The sequence below is a fragment of the Eumetopias jubatus genome, unplaced genomic scaffold, assembly GCF_037043125.1.
Source record: "Eumetopias jubatus isolate StellerSeaLion01/CBP00866 unplaced genomic scaffold, mEumJub1_p1.0 scaffold_14, whole genome shotgun sequence".
NCBI classification, from domain to species: domain Eukaryota; kingdom Metazoa; phylum Chordata; class Mammalia; order Carnivora; family Otariidae; genus Eumetopias; species Eumetopias jubatus.
The window spans coordinates 39,998,050-40,015,748 of NW_028274820.1; the positions used below are offsets into that span (position 1 = coordinate 39,998,050).

The 17,699-nt window shown below is 41.7% G+C and overlaps 1 protein-coding gene across 3 annotated transcripts in view; it reads right to left on the reverse strand.

The window, feature by feature from the left end:
* Nucleotides 1–17,408, reverse strand: part of PON3 (paraoxonase 3) — a 29,039-nt gene extending 11,631 nt beyond the window's left edge. Inside the window, exons 1-5 of one of the 3 annotated variants that reach the window (XM_088018688.1) lie at nucleotides 17,291–17,408; nucleotides 17,054–17,148; nucleotides 15,462–15,532; nucleotides 8,740–8,795; nucleotides 3,645–3,810 (exon numbers count right to left, since the gene is read on the reverse strand). In XM_088018688.1, coding sequence (XP_087874814.1) covers nucleotides 3,645–3,810; nucleotides 8,740–8,795; nucleotides 15,462–15,532; nucleotides 17,054–17,127 — 367 coding nt within the window. In that variant the 5' untranslated portion in view covers nucleotides 17,128–17,148; nucleotides 17,291–17,408. Of the gene's footprint in view, nucleotides 1–3,644; nucleotides 3,811–8,739; nucleotides 8,796–15,461; nucleotides 15,533–17,053; nucleotides 17,252–17,290 lie in introns of those variants that run through there. The other 2 variants (XM_088018689.1, XM_028118464.2) reach the window with 2 other exon arrangements.
* Nucleotides 17,409–17,699: the final 291 nt, after the last annotated feature.

Sequence of the window (17,699 nt, forward strand, 5' to 3'; positions counted from 1 at the left end):
TGGCCCTTCAGCCAGACACAGCATGAACATTATATGTGCTGCCCTGGTTTTACCCCTTCTTTAGGCTTCTACTGGACCCCTCCTTCCATATAAGAGATGGTTGGTAAGAATATTTTTGGTTTTTGTCTTTTCATTCCATTCCAATTTATGTGTGTTTTGCCTTTATTAAAGGCATAATTAACGGAAGTAACTAATAAGTAAAATAAGATTGCAATCATAATATATTCAGCTTCTGAAAGTCTAAATGCTTGAGGGTTAATCTGTAAACTGGTTCCATCTCAAAAAACAAAAACAAAACAAAATAAAAAAATGAACCTCTACTCCCCATGCTTCAAAAAAAAAAAAAAAAAAAATCCACCTCTAACACTATCCCATGCAATAAAGCAGCTCCAGGTTAATCTGGTCACTCATTACACTTTCTCCAATGAAAGTGTCCAGGGGGGTCAGGCCAGAAAACGGTGGCTCAAATAATTTAATCAGAGCTTGGAGCCCTAATTTCACCCAAATAAAGGATATAGGATTAGGAAGAAGACCACCTGGGTTCTACTTCTGGAACTGCCATTTATTAATGACAGATGTGAAGTCACATGTCACTGCATTTCTTCAAACTCCATTTCTTCATCTATAAAACTGAGTATTAATATCTGCCCTGTCTCATGGGGCTCACTCATTTATTCATTTAACACATGTTCATAGAGTACCTACTATGCAACAGACATTGTTCTAGACTATGGGAATCCAGCAATAAACAAGTCACACATGATTTTATGGTGACTGTATTCTGAAGAAGAAAACAGGGAGGAAATAATTAGTAAGTACAAGAATACTGGAGAGGGGAGATGCCTTCTTCATAGAATGGCACCCACTTAAAGAGTGACAAGCTTGGATCTAAAGATGTGAAGGAGCTCACTATAGGGCAATAGTGGGAGAGGGAAAGAAGGTTGGTAACATTTAACATTAATAAAAAACTTTAATTGCCATTTTGATGAGTGCTAAAAGAAGGACTATACTGAGAAGAAATATAATAAGATTCACACCCGGAAACAAGACGGTGGAAAGGCTCCCTGAGAAAGTGACATTTAAACTGAGGCCTGAATGATGAGGAAGAGTAAATCAGAAGTGGTGGAAAGACATTCCACTCAGAGGGAACTGCAAAGGCAAAGGCCCTGAGGCATGGAGCATTTTATAGGTCTAAAGGAAATCCAGTATGGCTGGTCCAGGGAGTCAAGGGGAAGGTGGTATCTGGTGAGGCTGGAGAAAACACGCACATGCCAGAATACACATGGGTAGCGCCTCAGAGCCCAGGCCACTCTGGAGAATTGCGACTTTTCTCCAGAGTAATGGAAACAATATGGAGAATTTTAAGAAGGGAGGGACATGATCAGATTTGCATAAAAAATAGCTCTTTCTTATGAAAATGGATGGAGGTGGTATAAGAGAGAAGGTATAGTCAGGGGGCCCATTATAGAATCCAGGGAAGACATGTTGGGTGCTTGGGATGGGATGGTGACATCGAGGATGGGAGAGGTGGACCGCTTGGAGAGATATTTGAAGGGTAAATGGGACAGAACGTTGGAACTAGGTGACTGAATGGGGCAGGAAGGGGAGAAGTACCAAGGCTGGGCCCAGTGTTTTATTTTGAGGAATAAATTATATATGAAAATTTTAAAAGGAACCCACTTATTTAAAAATGAACAAGTCTATTCGTGCAGACCAAAGGAATTAAACAAAGATCTGTTGGATGAGTGAATTAATAATTATTAATTATTCTTTTTTTATTCAATAAAATCACTCCAACAAATGTATTCTTAACAATACATTGTAACACCAGTATGTATTTGAAAGAATTAACACACAATTTCTTTAAAAATTCCGAATTGCAACACTTCCATTTAGCCTTTCCTTCACATGGTTACTATTAATGAGGTCTCACTGTTTTTCTTCTCCACATACCCTATGGACCCACAAATATCTAAAAATTAAATTAGTTGGGAATTATGAACAATGAACAAGTACGAAAGAACATCAGAAACTGTTGTTTTAAAGTATATACAATGTACTAATAACTTCAATTTTTTTGCAACAGTTTTTGTGTGATATAATGTATTGTTGTTAAACTCAAGATTTTAAACTGCACAATTTAGTGGTGTTTAGTATGTTCACAGAGTTGTTGCAACCAAAGCCACTCTCTAGCTCCAGACCTTTTTCATCAGCCCAAAAAGAGAGCCCAAACCCATTAGCTGTCATTCCCCGTTTCTCCCAGCCTCTGCCAACCACTAAGCTACTTCCTGTCTCTATGAATTTGCCAATTCTGCACAGCTGATATAAATGCAATCATACACTATGTGGCCTTTAGTGATTGAATTCTTTCACTTAGGATAATGTTTGCAAAATTTATCTATGTTGTAACATGTGTCAGAACTTTATTCCTTTTTATTGCCAAATAATATCCCATTGTATATACATTCATCACTTGGTGAGAACTTGGGTTACTTTCACTTTTTGGGTATTAGGAATAATGCTGCCATGAACATTTGTGTATAAGTTTTTGTGTGGACCTATGTTTTCAATTCTCTTGGGGACATACCAAGGGGTGGAGTTTAGGGATCATATGGTAACTCTGTGTTCATTTTGAAGAACTGCTAAACTGCTTTCAAAAATGGCCACACTGAGGCACCTGGTTGGCTCAGTAGGTTGGGTGTCTGCCTTCGGTTCAGGTCATGATCCTAGGGTCCTGGAATCGAGCCCCACATCGGGCTCCTTGCTCAGCAGGGACTCTGCTTCTCCCTCTGCCCCTCCACCGCCGCCCCCCCCCCCGTTTGTGCTCTCTCTCTTGCTTACTCTCTCTCTCTGTCTCTCTCCCTCAAATAAATAAATAAAATCTTAAAAAAAAAATGGCTGCACCAACAAAGTGTGAGGGTTCCAATTTCTCCGCATCCTTGCCAAGATTTGTCATTGTCTGCCTTTTTATTATTATTATTATAACCATCCCAGTGGGAATGGAGTGCTTTCTCATTACGGTTTTGATTTGCATTTCCCTAATGACTAAAGATATTAAATATTTTTTCATGTGTTTATTGGCCATTTGCATATCTGTTTGGAGATGTCTACTAAGATCTTTGTCCATTTTTTAATTGGGTTGTCTTTTTGTTGTTGAGTTGTAAGAATGATTTATATATTCTTGATATAAGCCTCTTATCAGATATATGATTTGCAAATATTTTCTTTCATTCTTTGGGCTATTTCTTCACTTTCTTCAAGGTGTCTTTTGAACCAGAAAGTTTTTAATTTTGATGAAGTCTAGTTTATCTTGTTTTCTTTCATGTTATGTTTTCTAATGTCACACAAATTATTTTCAAAGGCCTTTGAGTTTATATGTTAGATTTCTGAGAACAATCTCCAAACTGGTTTTGAAGGTCAAATGGAAAGAGAAGGAGATAAGCGGGAGAAGGAATGACCACCTTGTAGTCTCCCTTCTTTAATGTGGTGTTTACAAATGTTTGGTACACATTTATTATCTTACAAATATACATCTTTCCAGTAAAATAAAATTTTCCCTCCTTTCACATACACACTGAGTTGTGGAGGTTGAGTGGCTTGTATTTCCCTCATTTACCCCTTATTTTAAAGCATTCGGGCTTTACCTTCATCAGTGAAAGTACTGATTCCGTGTGGATTAAATGATGCTTTGTTGAAACCATCACTGATGTTTAGTGCCTGGACCCTTGGGTTTTGCTCATTCAGATCTATCAAGAAAATCTGTCCTGGCTCATCTGGTGCAAAGCTTGGCATGCCTGGATATTTCAATCCCTGTAAAAAATATAAAATAAGTAAATGCATATATACACTTCACAATATTTTCATATGGAAGCTACAATCTCAAAGCCTAACAAAAATATTCAAAGACCTGCATTTCTCTTAGATTTCTGGGATTTTTTGCTCTGTCAGCTGGTGCCATTATCTGATCTGAGGGATTACCAATGACACCTGGGTCATTGGGAATGGGAATGGGAATGTGGGAAGAACCCATATTCAATTACTAATAGAGAGAGAAAGGGTGAAGCCAAAAAGTGTAATGCAAGACACTAGGCTGGGTTCCTTTGTGTGAGTCCCTTGGCCTGCCTATGCCTCTAGTTCCTCTTTTATAAAATGAGAAAGTTAAAGTGTAGGATTGCTAAGTCCTGAGAGTCTGTCCTTTCCAGTCCTGAGAGTCAGCAACTAACCTTCCTTAAAGCAGAGAGAAGGGGTATATGCTTTCCTTATATTGCTCCCCTCCCTACAGCCATTATATTACATAGTGACAAATATTAGAAGCAGCCAAGAATTCACATAGGGGAACCAGTCACGTAAAGTTGACTATTTCTGATCTATGTTGTTCCTATAGTTAGGTCTGAAAATTTGGACATGAATCCTTTTCTTCAAATATTGCAAAAAGTCTATGTCAGTAACCTGGACAGTGGCTTTTTCTCCTGGAAGGACCAATGACGCGTGTCTATCAACCAATAATAGGCAATGGGCCTTTGCTGCATCCCAGGTCATTGTGTCAAACTTGGAGTTGGTTTGTGCTACACCAATGGCAAAACTCAGCCCACTTCCTCCCTGGCACCCTCCCCCATCACTCTGATATATATTAACATCAACAATTTTATATCTTTTCTTGTACCCTCATTTCCATTTATAGTCAATTTAAATGATCTCCTTACTCTATCTTCTGTCTTCTTGTTCCCTCCCTTTCTTATAATCACGCATACACACCTCCACACACTTACAATAATACTATTCTCGGCCCTTCCACTGCCCTTCACCCCACCCCTGGGGCAGTCAATCCTCAGTTGCAAACAACCCCACATACATCTTCGAGCTTTTTAAAGAACAGCTCTTCTATGCCTAAATCTTACCAGAAACCTGGCTTTTCCCCAGACAACAATGACATTGCAGAAGCCCATCCGAGGAGGTATAATTCCGGCTTCATTTTTCTTAGGTCACCTCACCTGGAGGAGAGATCCCCATGCCCCTGGCCACAGACTTCTCCTTCTAGACCTTGAACCTGTCATCATCAATCAACAGTCAGTCTTCTAAGGAAGCCACACACTTTGCTTCCTGCTTCCTTATCAAATTCCTGCCAACTCCCTTTGCCCTGGACTAGCTTTTATATAGGGCCAGTCTGAAATCAGCTCAAAAACTTCTACAGCAAAGTTATCATCCCAACTTCAATCAGATCTTCAACACTGCTTATCAATCTCTTTGTTCATTCTAATAGGTAATCTATTGCATTTCCCCAAGTATCCATTCTCAACTTATTTTATTGTCTTCCAGAGCACATACTTTCCTCCTCTTTATTCTCAATGGATGACTTTACCTCCTATTTCTCTGAAAAAAACAAACAAGCAAACAAAAAAACTCATGCCACTCAACATGGATTTCCTCTGATTCCCTCCTTTCTGTCTTGGTAATTCTTCAATTTTATCAATTTTCTTCCTTTCTCCCTCTTTTCTTAAGGAAAGAGTGTCGCTATTCTGCTCTTAAGTTAATTACTTCCCCCACCTGTTTATTTGGTTGCCTGTTCTCGGGGACCTGTCTTTAGAACTTACAGTCTCTCTCTTGCTTTACCCCTCATTTCTCACCAGTGCCCCCTTCATTTGCCTGAAAAATTGCTCATTTCTCCTTCCTTGAGACAAATCTTCTCCTAATTTAACTACTCCTTCAAACACACGTTTATCTTGCCTTCCCCTCACTGACAGCTCTCTTAGAAACCTCACTTGGTCTTGTCGCCTGCCTTGAACGGCGCCAACTCTCATGTTTTGTAGAAGCGCCTCTACCGAGGTCATATCAGTGCTCTCCAAAATATCTCACTTGATAATCCCTGCCCCCTTCCTTATCTGTATCTCTATGGCATCTGACACTCTGATGTACCCCTTTATTCCTTGTCAAAAAAAGAAAAGTCAAAAGTAGACTTTCCAGATGGAAGTCTGCCCCTTCCTCCTCCTATCCTCAACCACCCCTCCTTTCTTTTTGCTCTATACTCTTTCCTTGCAGACCTTATTCATAAGGTTTCGGATATTTCTCTATACCAATTATTTTCAGGTCTACCCATTTACGTGGAACCTCTCTGTGGAGCTCTAGCTTGTAAGCATTTCCAACTTCTTCCTAACAGCAGTTCAAAATCAAATTGTCCGAACCAAAATCAACATTCTCTCCCCGAATCCTTGCTCTCATTTGTATCTATTATTCACAGTTAAGGGCATCACTGTTCTCCCCAATATCAGGCCATGAAATTCAGTCTTCAAGTCTACCCTTTCCTCAGAGTCAGGCTGTCACCAAGCCCAACAGCTTAGGTCATGGTAATAATGGACAAAAAATGTCAGAGACATCTAATTCTTCCGTTTCACCTGAGGAAAATGAAGCCCAGAGAAGTGAATTGCCTAGGTCACTCACATCTTTAATTGTACACTCTTTCTGCCACACCATAAAGAAAGGTTTGACAGTGGAGACCGCTACTCAGGAAGACAGCTCAAGGAAGACCACCTTAGTAAGTATCTTGGTAGCCTGGGTGCACACAAAGGCACTGCCACCTAGTTCAAAGACTGGATGTTCTTGAAATTGAAATGATTTAATAGGTAAATAAGGGTAGGACATTGCAAACAAACTTGACCTACAATAAGTGTCATGATGAATGAAACACTTCCAAGAAGTGGCTTCATATGCAGCCGGTTTTCTGTTGAAGGCAGTTGGGTAGGAATTTGTAGCAAGTCAGTGCAAGCAATTCTTTGGATATCATTTGTCACTGAAAATGGTGAAAATCCCCTGGAGGGGCAGCATTTTATTTTCCCCAATAGGCTACCTATGAGTGTGAGTAGGCATTGAACTTCTCTACTGCCCTCATTCACCAGCACACGCATTCAGTAAATATTTCAAGCACCCTGTATATGTCAGGTAACATGTTAGGTGCTCAGCATGGCAACGGATGCTCCACAAAGCTCTGGCTGCAAGGAGCTTGAAATCTGGGGAGGCGGCACCAAGCAAGCACGTCTGTTATGATGTGGTAAGGAAGAGTCTAGGTACAGAGAATGTGAGGGGCCATAGAAGAGACACGTCGCCCAGAAAGAGCATTGGGGAAGAGTTTCCTGTGGAATTAAAGTGTGATTACAGAAAGGCTGACAGAGAATGAGGAGCTGGCTCCATAATGTGTGAAGAAGGCAGGCAAGGAGAGGCATGCCAAGTCCCAAGGTAAAGAAGCAAATAACCTGCTTGGCACCTGTCTATAGACTGACTACAAATATCACGCAGAATTTCTCACCTACGTCAGCAGCTTCCAAACATGCTCTGTGATGGCAAGAAAGGGAGATAAGAAAAACCAAGAACAAGGACTTGAATTTACTGCAGTGCAAAGAGATTGAAAATAAGCAAAAAAAAAAAAAAAAAAAAAAAAAAATCATCTTTAGCCTAGGAGTCATTAGTTTACAAAGAAGAACTCTATTACTTAAAGCCCCCTGTTAACATTTCTCCGCTGAAAACCTCCAGTTTCTATACAGCAATAGTTCAGTACTTTTAGCTCCAGTGAAAATAGAAAAGAAGCTACTGCTGGAACTACAGATATTATCTCCTAAAAGCGGAGAAATCTCCCAGTTACAGAATAATCATTTTTAAAAGTCTATTTGGCATAACATTGTTATTTGGCATAACATCTAAATTGACAATAGAAAATTTAAGACAACAGAGGAAAAGCTTTTCTAGACAGTTTTGTTTTAGTTTTCGTTTTGGAGGAAAACTAAGGGAATAAAATCCCTCCCACCCCCCACCCCAACACATATCACTACCAACAGCAATTTAAATCCAAACAAAAGCCTACTATACTGTGCATACTTAAGAATTTAGAAATTCAGGTCTTTAAGTGTTATATGTGTCCCCTTTTAGCCAAAAAGATATAGATTTTAAAATTCATGTTATTTGGTAGTATTCTATTGGTCAAAATAGAATATTTAGGACATGCAGTCCCAGCAATCAGAATTCACATTGAAAATGGAGTCAATTTGCTTGTTCAGAATCTTAGGTCGCATTCCAAATTGCAACTGTTCAATAAATACATGGCAATTTTCAGTATCTTTACACCATATATATTTCAATTTATTGTATTTAATTTATTTATATTTATTTGTCAGTCCTTCACATAGCTTCCTGATCATCCCAAACCTGTGAAGGTGGTATTGGAAATAAAATGCAGACCCTTCTCTACTTGTCTTTGAAAGAGTTGGAAGGAAGGGCAGGGAACCCAAGATGGAAAATGCTCAGGCTTTTGAATTGCCTAACATGGTCAACATATGATTCACAGACATTTCCCGAGCCTCAAACACAGGCAGGCATAGAGAGAAGAATACCAGTTAGTGAGAACATGACGACCAGAAACTGAGTTCCGGCAAACTAGGGCAATGATGACACTAGCAGGACAAACCTGGAGACTCGTCTAGGAATCCAGTGGAAATCAACAGACATTTATTGAGACCCTACTGAATTTGTAACTGCCCATAGGGAGCTGCCCACATGGGGCCAAGCAAACGTGGGCATTCCTGTGACAACCCAATTAGCCCTCTGGAATCCCTGTTTTGGCTTTTTTAGTTGACTGCTTTAACCACAGTTGGGATGAGTGTGTAGGGGTCCATCTGGCAGCTCTAGTCGGCAACATTAATGTACTATTTATTCGGCTATTGACATGAGCGTCTGAGGGGTGTGGAAAATACTCACGCTGGAGATAAAAGCCAGCCCACTAGGAAGTACATCAATATCTTCAGAGCCATTTTCTGCAAAAGAAGTGAAGGATAAGAAAGATGCATGAAGGAAGGCTTAAAAAGTAAATCTCACAGATGAAGCTTTAGACTTCTTTTGGAAACTACATTAACTTTTTCAACTAGTTACTTGGGAAACTACATTAACTTCCAGGGATCCCATAGGCATTTTACTCTCCAGTAAAACTGGGGTCTGTTTCCCTAAATACTATAGTCTTTCTTTAGAACTCAATTTTCAGAAGAAAAAAGTAAATAACTATAAAATAAAGTCATAGCCTAGATTTATTCTTTAAATAACAACTTGTAGGGTATGCCCTGAGAGATTCAGCTTTATTCCCCACAGAAGACTGATGTGCAGATGGACTGATGACATTTGGAAAGTCTTCATTGTGAGGGTGTCTTAAAGGCCTCTCAGCCAAACATTTCTCTCTTCCAACTTGTTGAGGCCTAAAAATATATCATTATCCGATCATATTGGGAAATTATTGGGTAATTGTTATCCATTATAAAAGCAATAGGTCTCGGGAAAGACTACCACATACAGACAAATTTGAACAATTTAGTCAGCTCTCTTTCTCATTAAGAGCTGGTCCTGAGCAGTTTGCTATGGAAAGAGGCATATGAGAAGTGAGTTATTACCACGAACAGGATGAATAGGGGGCTCACATGGCTCCTAATAGAGAGACAGACCCACAGAGGACGTGGTCCCAAGCAGGCAGGACTGAGGGTAAAGGCAGTGGCTATCTAGTGTGGCGAACTGTGTTTTACAAATATGGTAGAACCAACATGGATCATAGCCACAGGCCCTTCTTAAAATGTGATGTTCATATCCTTGCATCAGGAGGTAAGGTGTCTTAAATGTAGGAAGTCTGGGTACTTTGAAGCTACAGAGGAGAGACTATACAGAGACTACAGAAAGTAGAGGAGACACTGGAGGAGTCACAGGCCACTTCACTTCTCAACATTTGAGTCACCCTAGCTGATGCAAATGGAACGGGGATGAGCTGTGTCCACTGAGCCCTGTTAAAATTGCAAATTCATGAGCAAAGTAATTGTCATTTAAGTCAGTCACTCGGTTTTAAGGTGGTCTGTGACACAGCCACGGTGACTAGCCCATGTGAGGAGACGGTGGCGTGGGGTAACGTGTGGCTAGTGGGTCAAAAAGCAACTGAGCAAAGAGGGGGAGGGGAGAAAGAAAAGTGGGACAGAGCCAAATAAAATGCAAATTTGAATCAACACAATAATGAGCAATGGGCACTGAAAATTAGAGAACAGAGGAAGATTTAATTAAATATTCGCTTACGGAAACCGATCCCCAACTAGTAACCTGAAAATTAAATTAATTAGAGCGTTCCATTTTCTAAACATTCCAGTTAATCAAGATTTGGTTTCTATGGTATCTATGGTATCTAAAGGGCTTGAAAGACTATTCTTTCTGGAAATGCTATTTCCACCTGGAGTAAAACAGACATGGGGAGAACCCAGCAAATTGAATAAAGCAATTAAAAAAATCACATTGAATACAAGTTGGTTAATTTTTGAACCAACTTTTTATTTTCTCTTACTTTTTCTCTCTTGAACACCACTTTTTGGTTTCCTTTTGCCCTATCTTCCTGCCCAATTCTGTTCTGGACATGAATATGCTCCAGGTCCTAAGTGCCTTTGGCTGTTTCTCATGGCAAGCATCCTTTCTACATGTGCAATCTATGCTAGTCCCCTGGCTTCAGGTTCCACCCACGTGCCGTTGACTCTCCAATCTCTAAATCAAGCCCGAATCGTTCTGCCAATTTCCAGGCCTTTGTATTCACCTGTACATTGGGCATTCTTACCTGGCCATTTCATTTTTCATATTTAACACGTCCCAAACTGATCTGGACATTTCCCCCATGAATCTGCTCCATTTCTTATATTTTGATTTCAGTGGATGGCACTTCCATTCCCCCAAGGACCCATCCCCTGAAGCACCTGGAGTGACCTTTGATGCTTTCTTTTTCCTTACTCCCAGAATCCAACGGATCACTCTCATTGGAGCTCTAAAACTGCCCCCCTGGATTTGCACAGTAGCTTCCTAACAGGTCACTTCTGCTCTCCTGCTACCACTGTCTGCACCTGCCGACAGTCATCACTGTAAATTGCAGAGTCGATCTTGTCACTCCCCTGCTTAAAACCCAGAGTTGGCAATAGAAATCTTAAGCTTCTTGGTCTGGATTCCAAATTCTCCACATGTTGGCTCCAGTCTCGGTTTGTTGGCCCCCACTCTCCACTCTCTAAGCCAGCTGTGCTGCAGTTCCTCCCTTGGTAGTTGCTGAAATGTGTCAGCCTCGTTCACCTGCCTGCCTGAGCACATGGGGCTCCCTCTTCTTAGCAACCCACATCTCTCCCACACCACCTTCACCTCCCCTTGCCTGAATATCACGGGCTCTAGAGAAGAGCTTGGGGGCCACCTCCTCAGCCTTTGCAGCCTCTCCCAGTTCCCCTTAGTTCTAGCACCCATTTTTTGTACTAATATGGTCACCTGTGACTACCGCCGCCATGATACTTCCTTCATACCTGGGCTGCAACCTTCTGCTGACCTGTTGATTTCATCCAGACAGTAAGCCTCCTGGGAACAGGGACCAGTTTTCATTTAGTACACCAGCTTTGCACCCAACGTAATATCTGCCTTTTCACTATAAGAGCTCTCAATAAAGCTGGTTGACCGACTAAGTAAGATAAACCGTGTTAGTTTCTTGAACTGTCTTGTCTTTGAGTGTTAATTTCTGAGCATAAGATGTCCTGAGTTGTGTGCTCTTTAGTTTGGACCTTTTATCTTCCAAATACCATTTCACACACCCTCCGACAGCAATAACCTACCTCACTAATTCAGCTAAAACAGGAGTGGGCGTGTTCTGGCGGTGCTGTATTTGTCTTTATTTACTGACTTAATCCAGAGCACAAGGATGCCAGGACTTTCCGTTCAGATGTGAAAATGAGTCACCAGCTGATTGCACAGTATTCCCGCCCCTCTTTCCCCACGTCCCCCACCTACGCTGCACCCGCGTGACAACACAGTGCATCTCGGCAACGGTGGCACCTGTGGGAGTAAGAGCACCCAGGACACCCTCCCCTGAGTGCTCCCCACATACTTGTTAGCCTGTGCACAACTATCATTAAAACCCCGCCGGTAAGTCTAAAATCAGTCTCATGAATAGGTATCTACTGCTTTTTAACCTGTCAACCCTCTACACAGCAAAACTTTGTCTCCTTGGCTGTTAATCATTTTCTATAGGCACCCTGAGAAAGTGTCACCCTGAAACATTACGATCAATTAGTATTATCACGATTTCACATCTTGGAAAGAAGATTCTGATAGCCAACTAAGAAAATAAATGGGACCTACAATGGAGTAAAAACAGATCTGGGAGATAGGGGAAGCTGCTGGAGGGGAAAAGGGATGGAGGGGAAGATAGGAATTCACCAAAGACAATGGCTGTTTACTTGATAATCCTGCCAAGGGTGGAACCCCAGTAAAGCTATTCCAATTTCATGTGCAGCTTTGATTAGATGCCAAGGGCAGCCAACTAACTTCCTGGTTAAAACAATCCTTGACCCTCAAAGCCTTGGAAAAAGGTAAACTCAATACAAAAAGATCTTTGAGATATCATTTCTGAAGCTTAGAATTATTTCGCTTTTCAACTTTGCTTCCCAGAAAGAATACTGGGAAGGAAAACAAAAAGAGGAAAGTTTCTTCCATCAATAAAATTAACCACAAAAGCCTAGATCTTGAAGAAAACACAAATCAGAATTCTTCTCCAGCTCTGTTAACTGCCTACCAAGCCCTGCCTAAAATCGTTATTGGTTTTCCACTGCTTCATAAAGCTTTCCACTCATCAGATAGTTGGGTCTCGTGAGGGTGGTCTCACTAGTGATTTTTATTTAAATATCCAGCCTGCCTTGTCTTGGTCAGCTCCATTTATTAATATTTCACCATTTTGCCTCTCAGATTTTCGGTTTTCTGCTGCCATCATACTTTCCCGACACTTCCATGATAAAACGTGTTGTCAGTAGATAAGAGAGGCAGGGTCACATGACAAAGAGTACAAGACATAGACTAAAATCACCCTGGCTCATGATCTGGGCCCATCACCCTCTGGTTCTGGGCCACTAGACAAGTCACTTCATTCTGCTGTGTGTCAGTTTCCTAATCGGCAAGGACAGATGGCAAACAGCACCTGCCTTACAGGTAGGTTGTGCGGGTGATGTCAATGTTTGTAAAGAACTCAGCAGAGGGTTTATAGATGAAGGCAGTGGCATTATTTTTTAGAGATATATCAATATCATCCTATTGACAAACTTGTTTAGTTCTCCAAATATAAGATGGAGATATGCCAATAGACACAAGAGGTAATGTTTTTTCTTTTGCTCTCAGCCAGTTTCAACCATTTCAGCCATTCTTTTCAAAATATTTAAATAATCAGAACATTGATCTATCTTACAACATTAGCCCTAGTTTGAGCTTCTCAACTCTATTTGAATTCTACAATCTGCTTGAGTCAGACTAGGCTTTAGCAATAATCTAGTCTAATTACCCCACTACATTATTTGGCAAGCTCCAATCTTTTGAGAGAGAGATGTGTAGTAAGTCTGAATATTACCCCACAAAACAGTAAACAAACGAGCAAATGTTACATTTCCCTTTTTTTAAAATCAAATTAAATCTGACCCTGCCCCCACATTCGACTAAACCGAAGGGAAATTCAATCTCAGTCATTACTGGGTCTTCTGCCAGGCTTGTGCAAATATCGTAGGTGGCAAGTTTTTAAAAAGCAGAATATTTGGGGAAGTCCATCTGGCCTTTATTCTATTCTCGTCACCACCAAATTACTCACTGCCAAGCCCGTGTGTTCCCTTTAATTTACGAAGCTCTGCCACTTCCAGGTCCTGGATGGGCACATGATCTGTGCTTGGGCTGTGACACAGTGCAAAGGATCCAGCCTCCCTGAAGACACCTTGCAGCCATTCTTTCGGGGGTCCAGCTCCACCCCCAGAATGCCATTAGGCAGCGGGGAAAGGATCCCTGTTATTCAAAAAATCCACATGTTCTTATCCTTTGTCCATCAGAACCTTCTGAAGGAGCTTGGGTTTTTGAGAACAAAAGTCAGGAAGCAGCTTGTCCCCAGTTCCTTCTGTTTCTAGCCAGCAGCACACACCTCCTCCATGTGCTAGGAAGCATATTGGCCAAGGCTACTTTTTCTTTTCTTTCTTTTCCTTTCTTTCTTTCTTTCTTTCTTTCTTTCTTTCTTTCTTTCTTTCTTTCTTTCTTTCTTTCTTTCTTTCTTTCTTTCTTTCTTTCTTTCTTTCTTTCTTTCTTTCTTTCTTTCTTTCTTTTTCTTTCTCTTTCTTTCTTTCTTTCTTTCTTTCTTTTTTTTTCTTTCTTTTCTTTTTTTAGAAATCAAGAGAGAAAAACAAAGATAGAAAACCAAAATCAAAAAGACTTATTCTGTCCCTCTCTCTCTCTCTATATATATATATATGTATATATAGTCAAAATATATCATATATAAAGAAATATATGTACCAAGAAAAAGAAAATACAAACTCATATCACAATAAACTATGCTGTCATCCCGACACATACTGATAAATAAGTCACAGTCCTTGACCCTAGGGAGTTTCCTATCTGCTAGTGAGAGAGAGAACATTGCTAGCCATAAAATAAAGTGTGTGGTAGATGTCCTAAGTGAATCAGAGTTTCAGAGCACTGGGGAGTTCAGAGGCAGGAGAGGACTTTGCAGCTGATTTCAGAAAGCAAAGAGGAAGGAATCAGTGCAGGGGATTTCATGAGCAACCATGAAAAAGTGAAAAAGCACATTCTATGAACAGTGAACAGAATCTGCCTGGAACTGCTTTTCTAGTAGCAGTATGGGGGGAAAGGGGGGGCTTGGAGTCCAGATAAGCAGATACGGCAGTAACAGTAATGGGGTGAGCTCGGCCCTGTGCAGGGCCACAGGAGAGGTTGATACCAACACGTCTCATGTTCTAATGAGGGACGAGGGGAAAACATATGGCTCCTAAATATGGAACTGAGTCCCTTTGAGAATGGGGTTGCCACACATAGGAGAAGTCTAGAAGAAGAGCTGGTTGTGGGTGAGGGTATGAGGGAGAAAAGGACAGAAATGGAAAGTGGTTTCAGTCTGGAAAAGAAGGCCTGCAGTTTGAGACGTTAGGGAGTCAGCTATGGAGTTTTGAGTAATTTTATTTAAGACATCTGAGTAGGCTGTGAGGCTCCTCAGGGTAAAGGCTAGGTCATATTTTTTTTGGTACTTGCAGATAAATTTAGAAGGAAATGATATTTGAAGCCAGGAACACCATGAAGGAGAAGGAAGAAGAGAGGAAAGAAGATAGGCACTGGAAGAAGGCAGACAGTGGAGGGAAATGGTGCAGAAGGGCCAGGAGGGGCATTCGGTAAGGGAGATGACGTCCTTCCGATGATGGGGAGACATCAGTAAGGAAAAAAAGACTGGGGGAAAAGCCACAGATTTTGACATTCAGGAGGGCCCCTGGAGACCTGGGATGAGGTAACGTCAATAAATGGGGCAGAGACCCCCGGCAAGAGGCTCTAAGGAGTAGCAGGGAATTAATGTAGTTGGCAGCCTCAGTTGGGTGGATGGTGAGCAAGAAATTGCACTGTCACAGACATACCAAGTCCCTCAATGAGGCGGCAGTACCAGGGTTCTACTGGCTCCACTTCCCGAGATGCATTAGTTCTTTGTCTGTAGAAGAAAAGAACACTGGAGGACAATGCACAACACCCAAAATCAATGTCTAGACATCGTCTTGAATCACCGTCTTGTTCATTAACTTTGTCACTCATCATTTACGGATGATATAACAAGTAAGTACATACCTCCTTTTCTTTATACTTATTTACATAAGTGGACATTATGTATGTCATGCACCTATATCAGCTCATCTCACCCAATTATTGTTGAAAGCCTAACATGCCATTATACATGGACAGCACGTTGCTGCCCGATAAATGATACCATAGAATAAGTAACTGAACAGTATTATTACTTGAAATGTACAGACTAGTATTATGTAATTTGCTAAAGTATTATTTATTATAAATCTGCACTTTGGCTCCCTTTGGTCCCCTATAGTCTTGTCTTTTGACCCCCCACCAAAATGCTTTCCCCAAATTCAAGTGTCTCCTAATAGCTAAACCCTGTAGCTTTTGCTTTAATTTCATTATTTAAAAAAATTTTATGCTGACTTCTTTGGCAAAGTGTATAAAAGTCATCAAACTGACCACAATATAAACAATTGGCCAAATTATTTTTCAATATAGTGTTTCTGTTTTCACAGTGAACCATTCTTCTAAATACCAGGGATAATTTTAAATTTTTATTAGATTGTATGCAGGAAGAGTCTACACTTAGACTTATCTTACTGTCACTTCTGTAAAAATACACCTTGGATCTACCTTGCAATTATGATTTTTTATGATTCTCTCACTTGGATGCGCTGGGAACAAATGTAACAATAAACATTCTCAAGCTGAACTACAAAGTGTTCACAAAAGGCATCAGGCTTCCCAATAGATTCTAATGTGAACTTCTGAGGTCAGCTTCTGCTTGGAGAAATAAATAAAAGCAACTTAAAGACAAGTGAGGGCAAGCAGAAGCTTTAGATCCATTCGGAAATGCATATCACACCTAATGTTTCTTTCTAGCCCAGTATATTGACTTCTCCTGGGATACTTCTGCCTATCAACGCTAGATCTGCCACTTCAAAAGGTCTTAATACTTGAAAAACGCCACTGGTCACCACCTGCAAGTTTCAGCTCATTTCCCTGCTGTCTGGCTAGCTCTTTTAATCTAGGATGAGCTCTGTACCCCAGTACTCATCAATGTTGCACTGGCCTTGGGCAATGTCTGAGTGGTCTGTAAAAATCCACCTGGTAGCCTGGTCCCTCCAGGTCCAGCACTTCCAACGGAGTTCATTTTTTTTTTTTTTTCAGGAGCAGAATGCCGAGGGCAACCTGGAAAAGGGGGTGGGGCGGGGAACACAACTTTCAGAAAATAAATGGGGGGCATTTCTACCATCTTAGGAAAGGCAAACAGCTCACTTTTCCACATCAGTGATTCTCAAGGGATAGCTTGCCGGGTGGAACTGAGGAGTGAGGTTGCAAAAATGCAACCTACCTGCTAGGAAGGTGGCACGGGGCAGACATTGAAACTTGGAAGAGGAGAGAAAGAACCAAGGATGCCCGCATCAAGATGCCAACTCACCTAAGTGCCACTAACCTCTCCCCGATTAGGGCCAGGGCGGCCCCAAGCAGGGTCAGAACCATCAGCTTCCCCATGGTTGCCGGTGCCCGGGCGCTCTGTGGCGACGAGACGGCGCCTAGGACTCCCGAGGGCGTGGCGGGCAGGCTCCCGGCCGCGCCCCCTGGCAGGCTCCCGGCCCCGACCCCTGGCTGGCGCCCGCCCCGCCCGCCCCCTGGGTTCAAGGCCATTTACACGCACCAGGTCCAAGGAACCCTTTACTCGCGGACTCCTTCTGTTCAAGGCTCCACGTACGGAGAGAGAGCCCGGGGTACGGCAGCTTTGGCAAGAACACACCCTTCCGTCGGTGGGACGATAGAGGAAGTTTGCTGCTAAAAGCTGCGAAATTTTACCTCAGCTCCTCCAATGAACAGAAGGGGAAACCGAAGTGTCAGGGGACCGCGGGGAGCTGAGTTCAGAGCCGAAACGTCGCCTTTCTGGAAGGCAAGACGAAAGACGAGACAGAGCTTTGATCCTGAGATACTGGGCGGAGCGATACTGGAGGATAAACGCAGCAGAGAGCTTTAACTCACCCTCCTCCAAGATTTGGGGCGCAGGGCCTTATTTCCTGGCCCTTCTGCCCTGTCTCAGAATGCTGAATATGGTGGGT